Raw genomic sequence first — 19,299 nt, forward strand, 5'->3', positions numbered from 1 at the left:
TGACAGCTGCCTGGCATTTAACACTTGGTCAGTGAAAAAATATGGATAAACATATATCCCTGACATTCAAATAAAAAATAATTTATAGACCATTTCATTTGATGTTATGTTGAAACATGAAAACAGGAATACTTGTTATATGTGGAATAGTTTTACTCATGTAGTGAATAAGAGTCTTACATAAGGAAAATCTTACTGAGACAGACTTGAGTCATCTAAACAGTGTGAACTAAATCCACCAGATGGCATAGGGGGGACAGTATTTATCCAACTAAAAATACATTTTCTTTTCAATTCAAACACAAGATTTAGGATTTCAAAGCAAATTTTGCCAAACCCAAGTTCTTACATACCTCAAATAAATAAATATTTATAAAATGCTTGACCCCGATTGCCACTAAAGGGTCGACTCCATCCAGGCCACAGCTGACGCACACAGATGTAGCTTGTAATAACACACCAACACATGAATGCATTACAATTAAGTATTGAACGCTCCCATTAAAGGAGATACTATAATGAATGTGTGTGAAATTAGCTGAAAGATGTGAACAATAAGAGGGATGCCGACACACAGGGTCACATTCATCACACTATAATATTTCATTAAATAATGCATTTTTTTTTTTTACTTCAAGTCAGAGCATTATTAACTTCTTAATGAAAATACTTTTTGGCGCCAAAATAACCTGGTGATCCTATCTTTCACTCTGTAGCCTAGAGAAACAGATCACTATTTACATTATATCAAAAGGCAAACATGGCTGATTGATCGTCCGAATACCTTCCATACTTTATCAGTCCGCCTTAATGGCCATGACGTACTGATGCACTAACATTTTAGAGTACTTAGCCTGTGCATTCACTGAATTTCCTATGAACACCATCAAAGCATTTAAATCCTAATAAACAGTTATGTTTCATGTATGCTGACGTTCGACCTCAGCAGCTGCACCATGTCTGACACAGGGAATTGTTAATTGTTAATTGTTGTAATACATAAACACAGTGAGTCCAGTGTAGCCTGGGCTCTGCTGAATCAGTACAAGGCAGAGGAAACACTCGGCTCTGTCGGAGTCTGGTGCAGTCTGTTAACAGGGCAAACAACACCTGCTTCTGTGAGGCCATTCCTCTCATTTAACATGAGCACCTAAACAAAGTGCTCACAACCATTGTTGTAGATAGGTGAAAACAAACAGATTGGCCACATATGCCCGTCATTGTACAGTACTTCCACCAAAATTGTGCCAAACCAGGTCCAAAACCATATCTGTCAAAGCAGATTTAAAAGAGACAAATACTGATATATTTTGTGTATTGTGTGATAAAAACATCATTATCTATACTGAAAGTTAGTGCTGTCAACTGTTTAAACAAATTTGCATATCAGTGTCAACATCCAGCACACAACAGCAGCAGACCAACTTTCTGCAATCACTCAGAACATCAAACGACTTATGGGCACTGTAGAGCTCAGTTTCTCTTTAGATATGACCAACCTTCAGGCCTTTATAACACCAGTCACAGATGAAGAAAGGCAGCCTAATTGGCAAGTTAACAAATAAAGAGACAATAATGTCCAAGTATTGGTAAAATAACAGGGTTTAGTGTCTTCAAATCAAAACGGGTAATAGGGCCGTACAGAATGTCATCTTTTTATCGAGGTTTTCGGATTAAGCTTTGAATGTTTGTCAACATATTTTATGAAGGCATTTCCTTAAATAAATCCTCAAACTAAATCCTTGATTTGAATAAAGTGGTTCATCAGATTAAATAAATTGGTCTTCCTTTTAAACTTTCTGTAATGACTTTAACTTGACAGTGCGTGCCTATCTGTGTGTGCAGCAAGTTGGGGAGCAAACTGTTTTCTGACCGCAGTGAAAATGTTTTTAAAAAGGCTAAACGGCAAAAGATACGGATCGAAGCAGAATATATAATTAGATAAAAACATGTTGTGAATTTTGGAAATGATTACATCCATCTTTTCAATACATTTTTGACTTTCTAACGCTCTGAAGTTATTGGATATGTTTGGATCACATAGGATCCTATGCCACCACTGGAATGTTATTGTAAGTAGTATAATACCAATAAAATAACTGTAGCCTGATCTTTATCTGCAATTATTTTGTACAGCCCTAGTGTATTATCTGGTATAAAGAACTATTCTGAAAAGTTACACAATACTGCTGTAAACTGTTCTAAATGAATTTTCATATCAGTATCAACATCCTGCGTGCAACAACAGCGGAACGTAGAAACCAACCTTCTGCAAATCATCAGATAATCAAACAAGTTACGGGCACTGCAAAGCTCATTTCCTGTTTACATATGATCATATGCATTCATTAGTAACACCAGCCACATATGTGGAGAGGCAACCTAACTAAACAAAACAGAAACAGTATTGTCCTTGTGGCGGTAAACTAATTTTTTCAAGAGTGTCTTGAATCAAAGTGAGGAAAGTGATGTCAGAGTTTAAATAAAGGCATGGAAATATAAGCATCTCCTAATGTGAAAAATAAAAAACCAGCAGGGTATTAAAAATACATTGAAGTGGAGTTGAATCCAGTGGAAATTCAAAACTATAAATATACAGTATGTTCTACATGTTTCACTGACGAGTCTGATTGCACTGTGATCATCAAATGCCTCTTTAATCTTACCATCTGATGTTAGGTTGGCATAATCTTTGTTTCTTTTATCATGTGTTAGCATTATACTGGATCTCTTTTGCAAACTCTGTTTGCAATTTCCTTTTGATGAATAGAGATAAGTCGCTGCATTGGTTACATAGGCTTACGATCGGAAATTGTAATTTGTCCTGCTTATATAAGACAGCTGCATGAAAAAGTTTAATAGATTGATTTAAAAAATATGAGGCAGAATCTGAAACCAAAAGCAGTATCCTAAAGCTTAGTGTGTATATGAGTGAGTTGAAGTAAAGTAGTAGCATTTACATACATTTGTGACAATAGCTGACACTATAGTTGCACACACTGTATGACTTGGTCTCAAGGGAATTAAGAATGAAGAATGCTGATCTTGACTGCTCTGTTTGGACGTTTTTTTCATGATAATTGTGTTGTGATCTTGAACATCCTCACCTGGTCAATGATGGAGTCCAGGGTGCTGAGCAACAGGAAGCCCCGTCCCCTGACCAGGTACTCTCCCAGTGCCACCATGTGACTCTCCTCCTCATCTTCTTCCCGTGCCTCCGCTCTCTGGGCCACTGCACTGCACAGTTGATGAACGTCAGTCAGGAACTCTCTCGCCAGTGTGTTACTGGCCCCACTCATGTCTGAGCTACAACAGAAGAGATAAAACATCTTAAGGCGGGGTCACAATCAAATCTGTGCACACACTTAAAGCTACAATGTGGGATTATGAAGTTGCCCTTCATGAGAGTGACCAATAAATGTCATTTTGGGCTTTTAATAAAAATGAAAAGCTGTGAAATAATCTTCACAGACTTTAAAGGCCAAACCGCCACCTTAGAAATATCAAGTCCCATACTTTGCTTCTTCTGATTTAACTCTTTATAGAGACATTCTTTGGCAGGTTAAGAAAACCAAAACAGATGTATGTAAATGTAGAAAGCTGAGGTTATGGAAGGGATCTTAAGGAAATACAGTAAGTCCAGAGTTCACATTCTAAATAAAACATAGTAGTCACACTTGTCCTGTGATACTTTAATGCTTATTAATAATTTGATATTAGCATATACACATCACTCATCTTGTCTATTAAGTTTTAATGCCACCAGGTTTTTAAAATGATACCTTTTACCATAGAATATTGAGATGAAAAACCATATATGAAACAAACGGTTAACAAAAAGCACACTTTTGTGAAGATTATAAAAGTTTTGGGGGGATTGTATCTTTAACTAATGTCATAAAGCTGCAGTTTAATCACATTAGTTTTTCTTTTGGGGTCAATCTAATAGGAATGCCTAGATATCAACTAAGATACAGGTACAGTGACATTCAAAAAAAAAAAGTCAAAGTCAACTTCTTCAAAAAGCCAACGCATGGTGATGTCTAGATTAACGAGTTATTCCAAGTATGCCTATGCCTGCCACAATCACGAGTCCTTTTAAATGTAACCGACAATAAGCTGTAGGACTCAAGACACACACACCTCACATTGCTCTCCAGTCACAGTTGAAGAGCCCAATTACACAGCTCAACATGAGTTAAGAAATAAAGGAGTGAGCCATAACTAATCTATCAGACAGTAACCAAATAACTTTCACAAGTTTACAATTCTGAAGTTACCGTGCTGCTCTGACACAAACCTACTTAGAAAATAATACCAACATAATATAAAGCATAGACGAGTGCTGGGTTAATAAAATCTAAAACAAGTATTTAAGTTAGAAAAAACGAATTTCTTACCAAATGTTACTGGGCCGAACGCTTTCCTTCCAGTCATCTTGTGTTTGCTCCAAGCATGACTGTAGCTCTGCTGGCTGTATCTGCATACCTCCTCACACGACTACTGACTGAATTTTCTGTTCTGCAGCACAAATTCCATTAAATTGGAATTTCAAATGGAAGCTTTCCAGATTCGCAGCAGATCAGCGTATCACATGAAAGCATGTGATGTCACATGTCGAGGGGACTGGTCTTGGGAACACTGACAAGCCCCTAGTGCCCGGTATAAGACCTCTGTAATCAACCAGGATTCACAGTAACAGCCTTTGATTTCTGCACTACAACAACCGTTCCGGGAATTTTTATTTTAGGAACAAACAGGCCTACTAGGATCAACTAGCAATAATAATAATAATTAAGCCTTTATTAGTCCCTCAATGGGGAAATTACAATTCTCTGCATTTAACCCATCCCGAAGGAGCAGTGGGCTGCTAAGAAGCGCCCGGGGAGCAACCGGGGGTTAGGTGTCTTGCTCAAGGACACCTCGGCATGTTGACTGTAGAGGGGTTCGAACCACCAACCTTGTGGTTACGGGACGAGCGCTCTACCTCGTGTGCCACAGCCGCCAAAAAGAGACAAGTTAGGCGTGATGAAGTATAAAGTACTCGATTCATATTAAAAGATGAAACCCACTGTGTATTCCACTCTATCATTTCTTTTTTATGACGTGAAGTTTACTGAATTCCAAATCTTCAACAACAATAAACCACAGAGCAGGAAACCCAACAACACAATCACAAAATAACGCAAGACAGGAAATCTTTCAGGACATTTACACTTCAGCAAGGCCTGAATTCTACTCATATTTAGGAGTCACTATACAGTTTCTAAATCACAGATACATAGGAAATTATATTTTGTCCTACATAGGGTTTACCACTTGAACTTGCAACTGCAGTGAAAAGAGAAGATATGCACTGCAAACTTGGAGAAAGGAGCAAGTGACAACCTCCGGCTCTGAAAAGTGAAGCCAATGCATAAGTGCCTTACACATGCTTTTTAAAAAAATGGCCAGCAGGGGGCGACTCCTCTGGTTGCAGAAAGAAGTCTGATTGAATAAAAGTCTTATAACCACGAGTTTATGGTCTTAAACTCTATGTTCAAATATTCTTTGATACAGCATGATGTTCACATAGTAAAACATGGTCCCATTTAGAGTAAAATAGACGATAAAGCAGGGTAGGCGTGGCTAACTTGTGATTGAGAGGTCGCTACCACGGCATTGTCCGTTCTGGGAGGTTTGGTTCTCGTCTTACACAAACAGTGTGTTTTCAGTTGATTGTAACATTTTGGCCACTTAAAATGTCTTATTCAAAATTGAGGCTTCAAAACGGTTGTCCACAAACCAATGGTCTTCTATACAGTGTCTATGGGAAGGAGAAGGTTGTGGCCAAACAAGTATCTTAGAGTAAACTACCTAAGGAGGTGCACATACAGAACCGTTACATTCCTATGAATAAACCATAGAAACTTACAGCTCAGACACCACAACCCTTTAGTTTAGAAAATAACTCAAGCTTCACAACTTTCCCTCTGTGGACAATTAACAATGAGACCAACCGAGAGACACATTATGTTTGTGGCACGAGAACTGAGACAGATGTGAATTATTGATTCGAACTATATTGAAACTAAGAAAGGGACTAAATTTGTTTTTACATTTTTTTGTCTCGAGTAATACACAGTGCAATACAATGTATTACATCAATCACCAATTTGATCATTCTACACTCTTAGAGAAAGGTGCAAACTAGAACCATATAAGGGGTGTGTATACAAATGTGTTTATGTTGCATATATTTGCTACACTATGTGGTGGCATTGTAAAGAAATTTGTGTCAGTATCTGGATATTAGAAAAGTTGAGCCATATTGACATGGTCTAATACTGATTTGTCATCTAAAAACATCTATTCTGTTGCAGTGTTTCATTAGAAAGGTTTTAGTGACACGGTGTCAAATTCAAGCTCACCATGATAATTCAGCTTGAGTCTGAGTGAATCATGTCTAGCCACTGAACGTAGATTATTTAGGTCACAGGTCACTCTCAAACAGGCTAGACACACATCTAAGGGGCTTTGACATGCTATGTTAGGTTTGACTTCTTAATGTTTAATAGTTACTGCAATTTAGAATAAAGCCAGTGTTTGTATTGCAGTATCCAACACACACATGCGGTATAAGACTCAATTAATAGGCTAGCGATGGGAGAAATGTATTACAATAATATATTGTTAAATTAGATACAATGCCTTCAAAACAAACAGCTGTCATATTGACAGTTCAGGCTGCATCGCTAAGAAGTTTAGAAAAATAAAATTAAAGATAATACAATGAAAGAAAAACCCCACAGGTTTTTAAAACACAGCATTTGCTTATCAAATATTCCAAGTTTTATCTTAAAATTTTGATGTACCACATTTGCGCCACCATTCTCTCAGTCATTTATCCTTCCTTCATGATAGTGATTACAGACTTAGAAAACAGAGATAATGGTTTCCATCCTGCTGCAAAAGACTAGGAAGCTTCTTGTGATATTTTTTAGGCAGATTATTTTCAATGTTCTTTATGCCAACTGAGTTACTTTTATGGTGGAGGCTTCAATCAGAACTGGCACTTTCTGTGTGGGCAAAGTAAGAAATACCGGTTTTAATTGGTCATAGCAAAAAGTTTTCTGGAGAAATCAAAGGACAACTAAAGCAATGGATATAATTAAAATATTGTCTGGGTTCTATCATGGCTCCAGCTCATATAAGAGGACATCATACTGTGTCTTCAACCAGGATTCCTGTTGTATGGGGCACCGTTAACAGAGTGAGAAAATAATGAGAAATAATGATTTCATGGAAGCAAACATGGTTTATCCACATGATTAACTGCTTCAATATATGTGATTCTACTGCAAACAATGAGGAATTAAGATATCAATTTTGTGGATTTTGTTTTGTCTGATAAATTTAAATCTGCCACCAAGACTGCAATGAGTTGTGATGGACATTTGTAGATGACAATGGAACACATCGTGATAAAAAAATAAATTGTGGACTCTGATTGATGTCAAGAAAACATGTCCTGCTCAGATGATCTCCACAAATCAACACTGCTTTTAAAAGGTTTTACTCAACACTGTAATTCATATCAATAAAAGACAAGTGTTGGGCTAACCTGTGGTCACGTTCCTCCAACATTACCAGGGTTGAAAGACTTCTCATCTTATCAGGGTAACAACACATTAACTAACTTAAAAACTGACAGTTTTATACTCTACAACTAAACTGCAACTATAACATCATAATTTAGCAAAATCTACAATCTTAAAATAATGTGGGTAGTCAAACTGAAAGAGAGTTTACACCAGCGTTCTGATCATGATTTAAGGATTAAGTGATCCATTTCTACAACACCTGTTAGCTAAGTGCTCAATTATTGCAGATAAAAGCTCCAAAGATTTAAATCATGAAACTTTTAATGGCTGATCTCACAGAGCGAAACATTAAATTGCCTCAAGCTTGTCTTTAAACAAGGACATTATTTCAGGCATTTTAACCAAAAACCCATTCAAACGAATCACTTCTCAGTTGAGGGAACACATAGCTCACAGATGCTAATGCACTTATTTCATTCCAGTGTGTGTGTTTGTGTGTTTTTCACTTATTTACACTTAACAGAATACAAACAAGAGGCACTTCAGATGCCTAACGTCTACTATTTTCCTCATCAATATGGAAATCTATGCAGAAAGGTACTCTGAAATGCTAATGCGTCCTGATTGCATACTGTCTGCAACCTAATAAATCTGTCACTTCTGCAGTTACTATTCTTTGGTTAACGCTAAGTAACTGGAGGTATGTTTGCAGTTACGGCATGCCCACTTTTTCCAATTGTTCCAATACCATGTACTCTTTGTAATGCTGCTAGTTCTGTTTTATACAGTAGCAACGTCTTTCCCACCCTTAGTGAGACAACACCTCCATCACAATACAGTTAAAGAGGTTAAAACAATAATGACACCTACCAGAATTTCAGTGCATCTTTGCTGTTGTTGGGGTGATGCTGCACATAGTGGAAGAGACAGAGGAAATTCTCCAGACCCTGTAGGCTGACCTGACAAGAGACAGATGAGACAAACCAGTAAGAACATGAATCAAATCAGCATTATTACTTGCACTCACATGACGAGGTATTGAAATGAAAAATGCACTACACAGAAACCTTAACCTTTAACTTGATAACCCACTATGACATGCTCTCAGTGATTTTATGTAATTGTTATACATGATGGTAGAGCCAATTAGACTGTGATTTGTATTCGTATCAGTTCGTTGCACTTATTGTATTCGTATTCGTTTATTGCATTTATCCTATTCGTATTAGTTTGTAGCACTTAATGTATTCGTATTAGTCTGTTGCAATTATTGTTTTTGTAGTAATTTGCTTCTGCACTATACTTTTGCTCTGGTTTATGCTTTTAGATGCTTGTTTAAGAAAGGAGATGCACTTATGACTTCTGGTGACTAGTAGTTCTCTTGAATACCTATGTTGAATACACTTCCTGTAAGTCGCTTTGGATAAAAGCGTCTGCTAAATGACTGTAATGTAATGTAACAGCCACTAATGTTGTTATGTGGAAATATTGCTCCAATATTGTGTGTCAGTGTATTGTATTTCTCCTCTCTAACAACTGCAACAAAAAAAGCACTCCTTTGTTCTTACGCTCGGTTCCTTTTCAAAATGATTAAAAAAAAAAAATATGCAGTTCCCAGAACTACAAGTAATATTTTAGATATTGCATTTTTATCTTCGAAGAAACTAACCCATTGATGTCCAAAGTAAAAACTCATTACTTTTGTAAATATACACATATCAGCAATGAAATAATAACACTGTAAAAATCCCTGGTTGTGGGCAAACAAAGATCATATTAAGTTGAGATCTGCCTCGTCACTGTGCTGAAGGTCTGAGTCTGACCATAAACCAATCAAAGAATCTCTCACCACCAGAGCTGGCGAGGCAATCGGGACTTTCTCAAAGGTGAAAGAAGCCAGCTGACTGCATTACCGGTTTCAGGGTAGTGTGTTAAATATCTTCCCGGCAGACGTCCTGCCTCCTCTCCTCTGCTTATCTGACACCACTGACTCGACTCATTCAGGCAACACTGATCCCTGACTGATATGGCTGTGCTGTTGTTGTGTGAGTGTCTGGGTCACAAAGCAATTGTATAAACAACACAGTGCCCCTTTACATTCTCAGATATAACAGAAATTTAAAATGTGAACTAAACTCACAATTAAGTTAGTTTTGTTAAAAAAAAAAAAGGTCAATTATTATTAGCACCCCAGAATAACAAAGTGCTTTCCATCTTTTGCCCTTCACATTTTAAAACAGCCTTCACTTTAAAATACCCTGTAAAGTTTTTGACCACTAGTAGCACTAAGGAGCAATGTTTTTACGAGTGGGTCCTGATTTGGTTTGTTTCATGTCTGAGCAGAGAAATGCATAAACACGAGAATGCAGGCAATATGGTGCACCCTCTTGGCGGTTGTTTACCGCTAGTCCACTGATAGACAGTTCAAGGAGGGTACAAAAGAGGGGTAGCAAAGGTTATGAGAGAAGAAGACCTTCTAAAAAGATCACAAGGATCTAAATCAAGGTTTAAAATATTCAAAGCATTGAATTTGCAAATGTTTTAAGAGGATAGGAACACATTCAACATAGACCTCGAGGAAACAAACAATGGGTTTTGGTGCGAAACACTGAACAAAAACATAACTTTTGTTTGTTTACAAGAAATTCCAGAGAGCACCTTTAATTCCTCTTACTGAGGCATATGCAATGTCTTACATTGGCACCTAACTTTACAGGTAGCCTATAACCAGTACTAGTTATCAACAAAGATTATACTGTGTGTAGTTAGTTTTTAAATTTTAGTGTACTTCAATGATATGTCAGTGGCACCATGGAAAATCATTTAGCTGCATGGACACTAGATAGATTTCTACATAGAAGCAGCTCTGGATTCAAAAAGCAGAGATTGACAATAAACAAAAAAGTAAATTACATATAAAACAGCCCTTTAAAGAGTAAATATGGCATCATTTGTGGTTATAGTGTGTTTACTATTTTCTGTTGTCTTTTCATGCCCTAAAAGACATATGCATATCCGAGCCATGACTGTCTGTGAAACTGGTTCACCCGCTCTCCATGACTAAAACAGAAAAATGAAACTGTCAAATCATTTTTTCAGGTGTCAGTTTCGTCACATATTGGCTTTTGCTACGAACTGTCGCGGCGAAGACGGGGAGCGAGCCCACTCTTGTTTAGTTACATGGTGAGTCAACTTCCTTCCTGAGTCACAACTGCCAAAGCAGGCTATGTGTTACTTGGAACCACCATGCATGGCATTAAAGAGATTTAAGTAGAAACTATGCAATATGACATGGGCTCAAAGATGAACACATTTCTATCAGGCGTCCTAAAAAATTAAAGTTGCAGGTGATGATGACGGTGCAGAGATGACCACACTCACCAGGGTCAAGGAGGGGCAGAGAGGGTGACACTTCAACAGCTGAGGGGTGGGTAGGTAGGTGGGTAGGGGGGTCACTGCACACCAGGGGGGCTGGATAACATCACACGGGGGGAGACGGGAAGAGGAAGAGAAAGAAATGCATGGACAGGAGAGGACAGGGGTAAAATATATAAGCTGACAGGAACATAAAAGGTGAAAGAAAAAACTGCAGCAATAGATTAGAGCAAAGATAAACAGGGGGAGTGAACGGCAGGAAATCAAAGCTTCAAGGTTGCCAAAACTGTCATTAGTGTAATAAACAAGCCCTGGGGTTATGCAGGAGCTGTGCACTCAGTCTATTAAAGCTAATATCCCACAATGAGTATCTAAAATGACTTAATTTGTCCCTGTGTTATCGGTGTATCTGTTGTGGCCCTACTCCTCATATGTGAAAGGGAAACTAAGCGGCTCGCGATAACACTAATTTCCCAGCAACAGGGTTGTTTTTCCTCCGAGGCTCTAATCCAATATTACAATGCACTAGGCACAAACCAGCTGGGGTGATTTGATAATGGAGAGACTGCCAATACTGCTTAATACAGCACGGAGGGGAAAAATCAACGATTCACAAAGTCCTGAGAACCCATTTCTGTAAACAAAAAGAAAGCGTTGACCTTTCCTCTGCAGTGATGAACCTCTTTATTTGTTCATTTGTCATGTAGACACACACAGGCTATCTGAGTGGTTGAGACAAACAGCTACGGATTTCACTTACTGCCACTTGAGAATGCATTTAATATAATTAAACTATATATCATTTTGGAAATGAACTTGCTACAACAATACTGGGAGACACAAACAGCATAGATTCAGATCAGGAATTGAGGAAAAAGATTCTGATTAAATATTATGGTTTTGATAATATTTAACTACATCTTCACATTTATTGCTGGTCCAGGAAGGTCAAAGGTAATCTTCTGCTACAGAACAGCATGCCAAATGCTGACACTTGCTTTAGGAAACCACAGCACAAAACAAATTTGCCCACACTTTATTATCTCAATGTCTCTATGTTTTCCCTTTCGCTTTTGTCAGAGGTTGGTTTTACATGAGAGGAATACATGTTTGAACACTGAAAGCTCCCGACCGAAGTTTCTGTAATTGCTTGGACATGGTGGCTGCGTCTTTTACACTGCCTTTATCCAACATAGCAATCATGGGAGGCCTAGTCATGGGAGTCTGATGACTGAGTCACCCACACTGCTGCAGACTTTTCTCTCAAGCTCTCTTTGGATAATTGGGTAGACTACAACTTGGCAGGGGCAGTGAAAGCGATGTGATCCTGTCCTCGTGAGAGAGGACGTGGGGCGTTGGTTATGCAATGTTTTTTTTTCCCGGTTTAAAATCCCTACTGATCTAATTTGACATTTGGGCGATGAGCATCATGAGGAGCCCCTTACGTTCCGCATTTCCTCACAAACTACAGTGAGAGAGCAGAGCCGCTTTACATAACACCATAAATAACTTTTACCTTCATTAAGACACAAAATGTCAATAGGCTACCATCAAATAACATGTTTGTGTTTTTGTCAGTGTCAGATCCACACTGTCGCAAGCGGGGATCTTTATTGGAGCAGAGCCACAGTGCAGGAAATGAAAATGTGTAACTCTCTGTTCCATTACAGGGAGATAGAGAGCAAGCTGGTGTTGGTCAAAACTGTAATCCAAGCAGCCTGCTCAGGCCTTTCTCTCCCCGGTTGGACTTGGAAAAAGCGGAACACGCCACTGGGTGGAAAAAGCTGAGACAGTGCAACGGTTGGACTCTGACTCAACCCAAAGCTAGACACATGAATTATGCATCCATTCAGGCTATCATTTGGAACAGCCCTTGAGATCTGAGTGAGCTGGAGTTCAACAGAAACTGACGACAGAACAACAAATGCAGATGTGAAACTAGCTCTCTGGTCAACCAGTAAACCGAAGAATGCTACTTCACTTTAAGATGTATTTGTAAACAACATAATAGAAATCATGAAAGTCCCACTGTGTGAAATGAGAAAGATAAACAAATCTTTCTTGAAAGAAGTGTGACGATCACAAGACAGCATGATCGGAGTATGACTGCACACTTTTTGTGTTGGGACCGTAGCACTTTAATTTGTCAAAGAGCAATGTCATGGGGAATTCACTAAAAAGTGTTGGAGCATTAGTGGCAAATTACTGTGGAGTAAATGAAACAGCGTCATCACACTAATATGTTAACAGATATGTTTGAAATTAGTAGGCCTATATTTTCTAGTGTATGTTTTCTCAGGACTGAAACGGACGTAGTGGTACATGTGATTGACATAAAGACTAAGACTGGTTGGAGGTAAAACAATATATAAAAGAAGACCTTCTAGTGTAAAACTCCCCAATCACTTGACGCTAGGCATTAATTACCCTTAAAACATCTAGGCTTAGACAGCTCCAGTCTAGGTGGTGTTTTTTTTTTTTTTTTTTTTTTTCCAGTTTTAAGTTGCTTTAGAAATGACTTATTACTTACTTAAGAATTGATTGTCAACTGCCAAGACAGGTAATGCACTGTAATGTATGTCCATTATTGTTCAGCTGATAAACAATGTTGCCTTTAGGCTATACATAATAACACACTTTACATATAAGAGCAATCATGCAATAACAAAATGAGCCGGGGTTAAAATTAGATTAGTTTATGCAAATATAGGCTGTGTAATAAATGTTAGAGATATGCAAGTCAACATCCATTTCACTAGACTGCTGTATGAAAATGACAAGGGAGACCGCTAATGTAGCAGTTATTATTTCCCCATTATACTGTGCTCTTAGTTGCTCAGGTGTGGAATATGATCCATGCACATTATCTGTAATTGCTTTAGATAGCTTGAGCAGTTATACATATCACAGCTGACCTTAATGCCACTGGAAATAATGTCTCTGATAATAGAGTCATGGAAATAATGAACCCAATACAGTCTTTTAACAAAATATAGCAGATATAAGGTATGCTGCATTTCACATGGTTCAGTCCTGACAAGCCAAATAATTAACTTTGGGGATTAAGGTGAACCAGCACTGCCATCTTTGCCCCCTTATTAGTATTCACAACATTTTGCCTTATGCTTTGCTCGACAGGTTTAATATTCTTTAGACAAGAATTCAAGGATTTATCACAGCAGGAATGTAAAGCACAGAACCGAGCTTAGAAAGTTAATGACAAGTAATGTGGGTAGAATATGTGACCAGGGTTGTTCTAATTCAGAAAATCACTATGTTTAAATCAGCTTTACACACAAGTATCTGTTGTTAGAGATTAAGTGACACCATAAAGGCAATCAAGATTTAGAGTAGCTACAAAACGATACTTACAAGATGAGTCCAATCACCCTGCAGGACAAAGTCTTTTCAAATGCAGGACAGGTCATCCATTTCTTATGCCTAAAGCTAACTTCAACCACAGTTAACATAAGCCCAACAGTGCAACTGACTGAATTTAAAGTGACATAAGAGTCAAGAAGAAGTGCACCAGAGGTATCGGAAGGTAACAGAAAAGTGAAGTGTTCCAAACGTTACACTAAAGGGTTTTGAAACATCCTGTTCTCATAATGAAACCAAACAATCTTGCTTGGCCCATGTTTTAACTTTAAAGGTAACCATTGTACCAAGTAAAGTCTGCTCATAAAGATTCAGAGAGATTGGGCGGAATGGAAAAATCCCTCAACAGATACTTTGATGCGAGTGTGCCCAAGGCAAACTTCCATCGTGGCTGAACACACTAATGTGGTAGTTTTGGCTCCATAAAAGGAAGACATTCTAAAGAATGGAAAGAAAGGCTTAATGCCAGGAATCCTATCATACTGAAGCTATAATGCAAATATGCCTACTTTAATGTAAATGCTAAAGATTGAATGCAAAAAGGGAGTTTGATTATAATGGATTCCATGTAATGATGTTATCTAAGGAGCACTGATGTACAGTTTATATGTAGCAAGTAAGAGGATGTTTTCAATGCTCTCCTTTATAAAAAGAGCTATAGGCAGATCCACCACAACAGTTTGCTCCATCAATCCCTATTGAGACTGTGGCTCACTTTGACCCCGAAAAACATTGCAATCTTTTTATGACATTTCTGCTTAATCAGAGAATGAAACAAAAAGAGGAAGACAATGGTCAACGGTCAGGTCACTGTTTGACACCAACCAATGAGCTCATCAAGGCTTCCCAGTTCTGTTACCGTCCTTGGTCATTGTGAATAAGTGACAAAGATTCTAGCGATATTTTTAAATCCTGACGTAAACGCAGATGAAGAGCAGAGAGACGAGAATGCAAAGACCAAAAGATGAGGGGGGGCAGAGAGAAAGAGTGAGGCTGCAGCACCAGCCCGTTCACACTTTTTTGTGGCATTGATCACTGCAGGAGACGGTGTCTTTTTGCCCTCCAGATCTCACTGTAAAGTGTGATAACAGATTGGACACAGACAGGGAGGGCAGAGTCTTGCTGTATGCAGAGTCTTGCTGTATGGTGGGCGTTAAAACAAGGGCCTTCCAGTCGGGGGATAGTTTCCATGATCACCAAGTCATGTCTACCTGTACACTACCGACTGCAGTGAGCAAATGCCACATATGGTAGAAATGTAAAGTGTATACTTGTGCAATGAAGGGATTGGCAGAATGAGCTGGAGAAATATATAATGTGCAAGCAGTGCAACAGTATCCATGTCTGTACTATGGCCTGCCACTGTGTGTCCACATCAGATTCAATCAGGAGGGAAAGCTATGGTATCAGCAAACTAGAGCGTACAGCTGTGCTCACTAAACCATCCTTCAATGTAACACACACACACACACACACACACACACACACACACACACACACCACACACACACACACACACACACACACACACACACACACACACACACACACACACACACACCTTTGATCACTGCGAAGGTGACAAGTTGAGGAGCAAACACAGTCTTCCCAAAAGAGTTGTCACAACATAAAGTGGCATAAAAAGTGACTATTAATAGAAAGGCAGAGTCTGCTCGCTGCAGTTCAAGCGTCACTGTTAATATGATGACTGAGAACACGCCAGCACCATCTCTACAGCTGATTTCCTAATGCAAACAAACGTGATTAACAAACCAACGAAGCATACACATCACCGCAGACATGATGACTTTAGAGGAAGGAAGTGATTATTTCCAAAAATGAAAAGCCCTGCAGGCCTTCTCAGCACTCATTAGCTTTACAAATTATAGCAAGTCTGTCCTTTAAGGAGACTTGCACATGATAAATCACAAATAATGGACTAACGTAATGGCTATATCAGCTCATCTGTGTGTGTGTGTGTGTGTGTGTGTGTGTGTGTGTGTGTGTGTGTGTGTGTGTGTGTGTGTGTGTGTGTGTGTGTGTGTGTGTGTGTGTGTGTGTGTGTGTGCAGGGTAGATCACTCAGCCTGCAGTCCGGGAGTTTAGAGCTGCAGTGGCCTGACAGAGATTTCAGAAACCACTGCCACTCACTACTTTTATAGGCTGATACAGGAAAGTAATGAGCAATCTCTGTGGTTTACACCTGCCTCCATCTCTGTTGAATGACTCACCGTTAATACTTCTCGTGCTTGTGCTGTGTATCAGTTACAGTTCTGGCTCTAAAAGCGGCGTCTGGGGAGCTCCAGGAGGATTCAAGGCACCCCATCCCAAACAACCAGAGGAATCATTTTCTTTCAGTTATTTTTAACTGCTTGCTACTACCACAATGGCAGACAGGCACATTTTGAATGACTCTCCATCCTGTGGTTCCCCTTCATACAAATGTGAATAATTCTGTAGAAAATAAGTAATATCTAAAGACAAACAATCATCACTGATTCTATGGATGAAGTCTGATAAAAACAGGCATCTGTAGTCTCCTACATGTCTCTGTACAGATGTTTCATTTTAAGATTTTTGGAGGGGAGTACATATGCTTCTAAACACTTTAACTTTAAAAAGTTATTTAGTCTTTCTAAATTCAACATATCCCTTACAGTTTTTCTAATAAAGAATTTATGTAGAGCAGAATTGACATTTAGTCTTTTTTACTCTATATTATTCTACAGCTGCACCTCAACATTTTCAAGGCCAGTTACTGGGGAACAGTTGAGGCAAAAACAAGAAAGTAATTTAGGCAGCTTAAATGACAAAATGTGAATAAAAGAAGGTTTCTTAGAACGAGGCAGATCTCTTACCGACACTAGCACTCAACAACTTTTTAGATCTAGAAAAATACATGTTCCTATACCAACAGGAAACGCTCACTATTTTAGAGTGAGCAAAAAATAAGTGGACATTTGTTGTATTGTATGTTGAAACAAGTTTTATAAATAACTTCCTGTTTCTACTCAAATCACATACTGTTTATGACCAATTTTGCAACTTGAACATGATGAAAATAAATTGGTATCAACACAAGATATACCTGACTGTATTCAAGACTTTAAGAAATACTGCCTTGTAGTCCTGGAAATCAAAAGTAAGCATCACCATCACCCAGAGAAAGAGCCCTGGGCTGAGCCTGACTCACACACAGTGTCTGCCAGTAGCGCCTACCTGCAGATCAGCTCCTTGCAGCCTACAATCCATGTACTTTTCCCACGCATAAAACAAGTCAGTCTGCTGCAGACTGGCCATGTCATCCACACCTCCAGGTACAACACCAGTCAGGTTGTTGAGGAAGTCAGGAATGACAAAATCCTCCTCTTGGTGTCCTCCCTGGTCCTCCAGGTGACTGGAAGTGCCCCGGATCGCACCGAACGAAGCCCCAAATGTTGTCCTGAGTCATTCATAGCAGACTCATGATCCACTGCGATGCTTTGCCACTTTTAAACTGTGCCTCTGCAGAAAGATACAAAGTGTCATGGGTTAGCATAACACACTTGTCGTCAGCTGGCAAAGTGTCTTTCGCTTTTGCCCGCGCACCCTCACCTAACTTAACTTTAACCTGACTTGAACCGGAAACTTCACGACGAGCTTGACACACTGTAGCATAACCAAAACATTGCAGACTCCAGCCATACACTCAGCTAGCAGGCTAGCTAGGTGGACTCAACCAAGCTGCGACAAATATACAGTTCATTTCCGGTATGGGATTTAGTTTTCAAAATAAAAGCATCCGACCTGTTTCACTAGTTATATTGAAGATTACATTCTCACTTGAAACCCCCATAAATCATTAGACAATTAATGCATTCTAACAATTAGAGGTAGCAATGCTCACAAACCCCTAAGTAGAGAGGCAATTCTTTTTTTCTCATAATATTAAGATATAGATTTATATACATATATATATATTTCAGAAAGTTGTATTTAAAAGGTGTTAAGAATTCATTACAATGCAAGACGATTTTTTTGTTGTTGCATAGTTTCAAAACAACAACATTGTAAATACAGCTAAAGCACACTATGCTTATGCATGTTACAATAAAGCATTTACTCCCATAATTCAAAATGTTGAGTCAGTAGTCAGGTGATTCCCACCATAACACACCTTTGCACTTTGCAATTTCTTAAAATTACTGACCCAAAAGAATAGCAATAGTGCTTTTTGTATGCAACTTTTTAACACATTTATATGTTCTGCTTTAAAATAACTTTGCATATATTTCAGGATACATGGGCAACCATCCAATTAGCTGTCCTCTCAAATGTTCACGGTTACCCATAAAAAAATATTTTCTACCTTTACATATCACAGTCTATGAATATAATTATTCTACACGTTATGAACTTCATCAGAGCAATAATTTTGAGAAGAAAAGTTATAATTTATTTACTCCTTAAATAACATAAAGCCATTATTTTATGGAATAACTGCATTCTAGTCTTTTACAACAAAGTTTATTTTTAAAATGTAGTGTAACGTGTTAACACGATTCATTTAAACCGTGTGCCACACACGTTAATGTCGTAAATTAACACTTTTCCTTGGATCTATGTTATCCTTGCAGATGAGGACAGAAATGCCAACAACGTGGCGACTAGTGTTTTATTTTGAAGGTTTTATTTTGAAGGTTCTGCTCGATAGTTGTGTGTTGTTCTGGCTCGCTTGATCGCAAGAAACCGCAAGAAAGCTCCTCCATTTTAACAATAATAATTGCACGAATACTATATTAGCTGTAGAGCTACTATTCCAATGGGTTCCACAGGCTATTTTAATGACAGTATATATTGTTTTTTTTAGTTATCTTGCTAACAATCACAACGATAGTGTTGCACCGCGGCGTGCTGTGTAACGATAGGCAGCTGTCAAAACTGTGCAGCAGAGACACACGAACATATCGTTAACAGGCTTTACC

The 19,299-nt window shown here is 38.5% G+C and overlaps 1 protein-coding gene across 1 annotated transcript in view; it reads right to left on the minus strand.

Annotated features, from left to right (window-relative positions):
* lyst (lysosomal trafficking regulator) overlaps positions 1–17,893 on the minus strand; it is a 55,144-nt gene extending 37,251 nt beyond the window's left edge. Inside the window, 3 exon segments of the mRNA XM_054599729.1 lie at positions 3,108–3,306; positions 8,454–8,542; positions 17,555–17,893. Of these exon segments, the coding sequence (XP_054455704.1) occupies positions 3,108–3,306; positions 8,454–8,542; positions 17,555–17,635 (369 nt within the window). The 5' untranslated portion in view covers positions 17,636–17,893.
* Between the last annotated feature and the right edge of the window lie 1,406 nt (positions 17,894–19,299).

The sequence above is a fragment of the Anoplopoma fimbria genome, chromosome 6 (genome assembly GCF_027596085.1).
Source record: "Anoplopoma fimbria isolate UVic2021 breed Golden Eagle Sablefish chromosome 6, Afim_UVic_2022, whole genome shotgun sequence".
NCBI lineage: Eukaryota > Metazoa > Chordata > Actinopteri > Perciformes > Anoplopomatidae > Anoplopoma > Anoplopoma fimbria.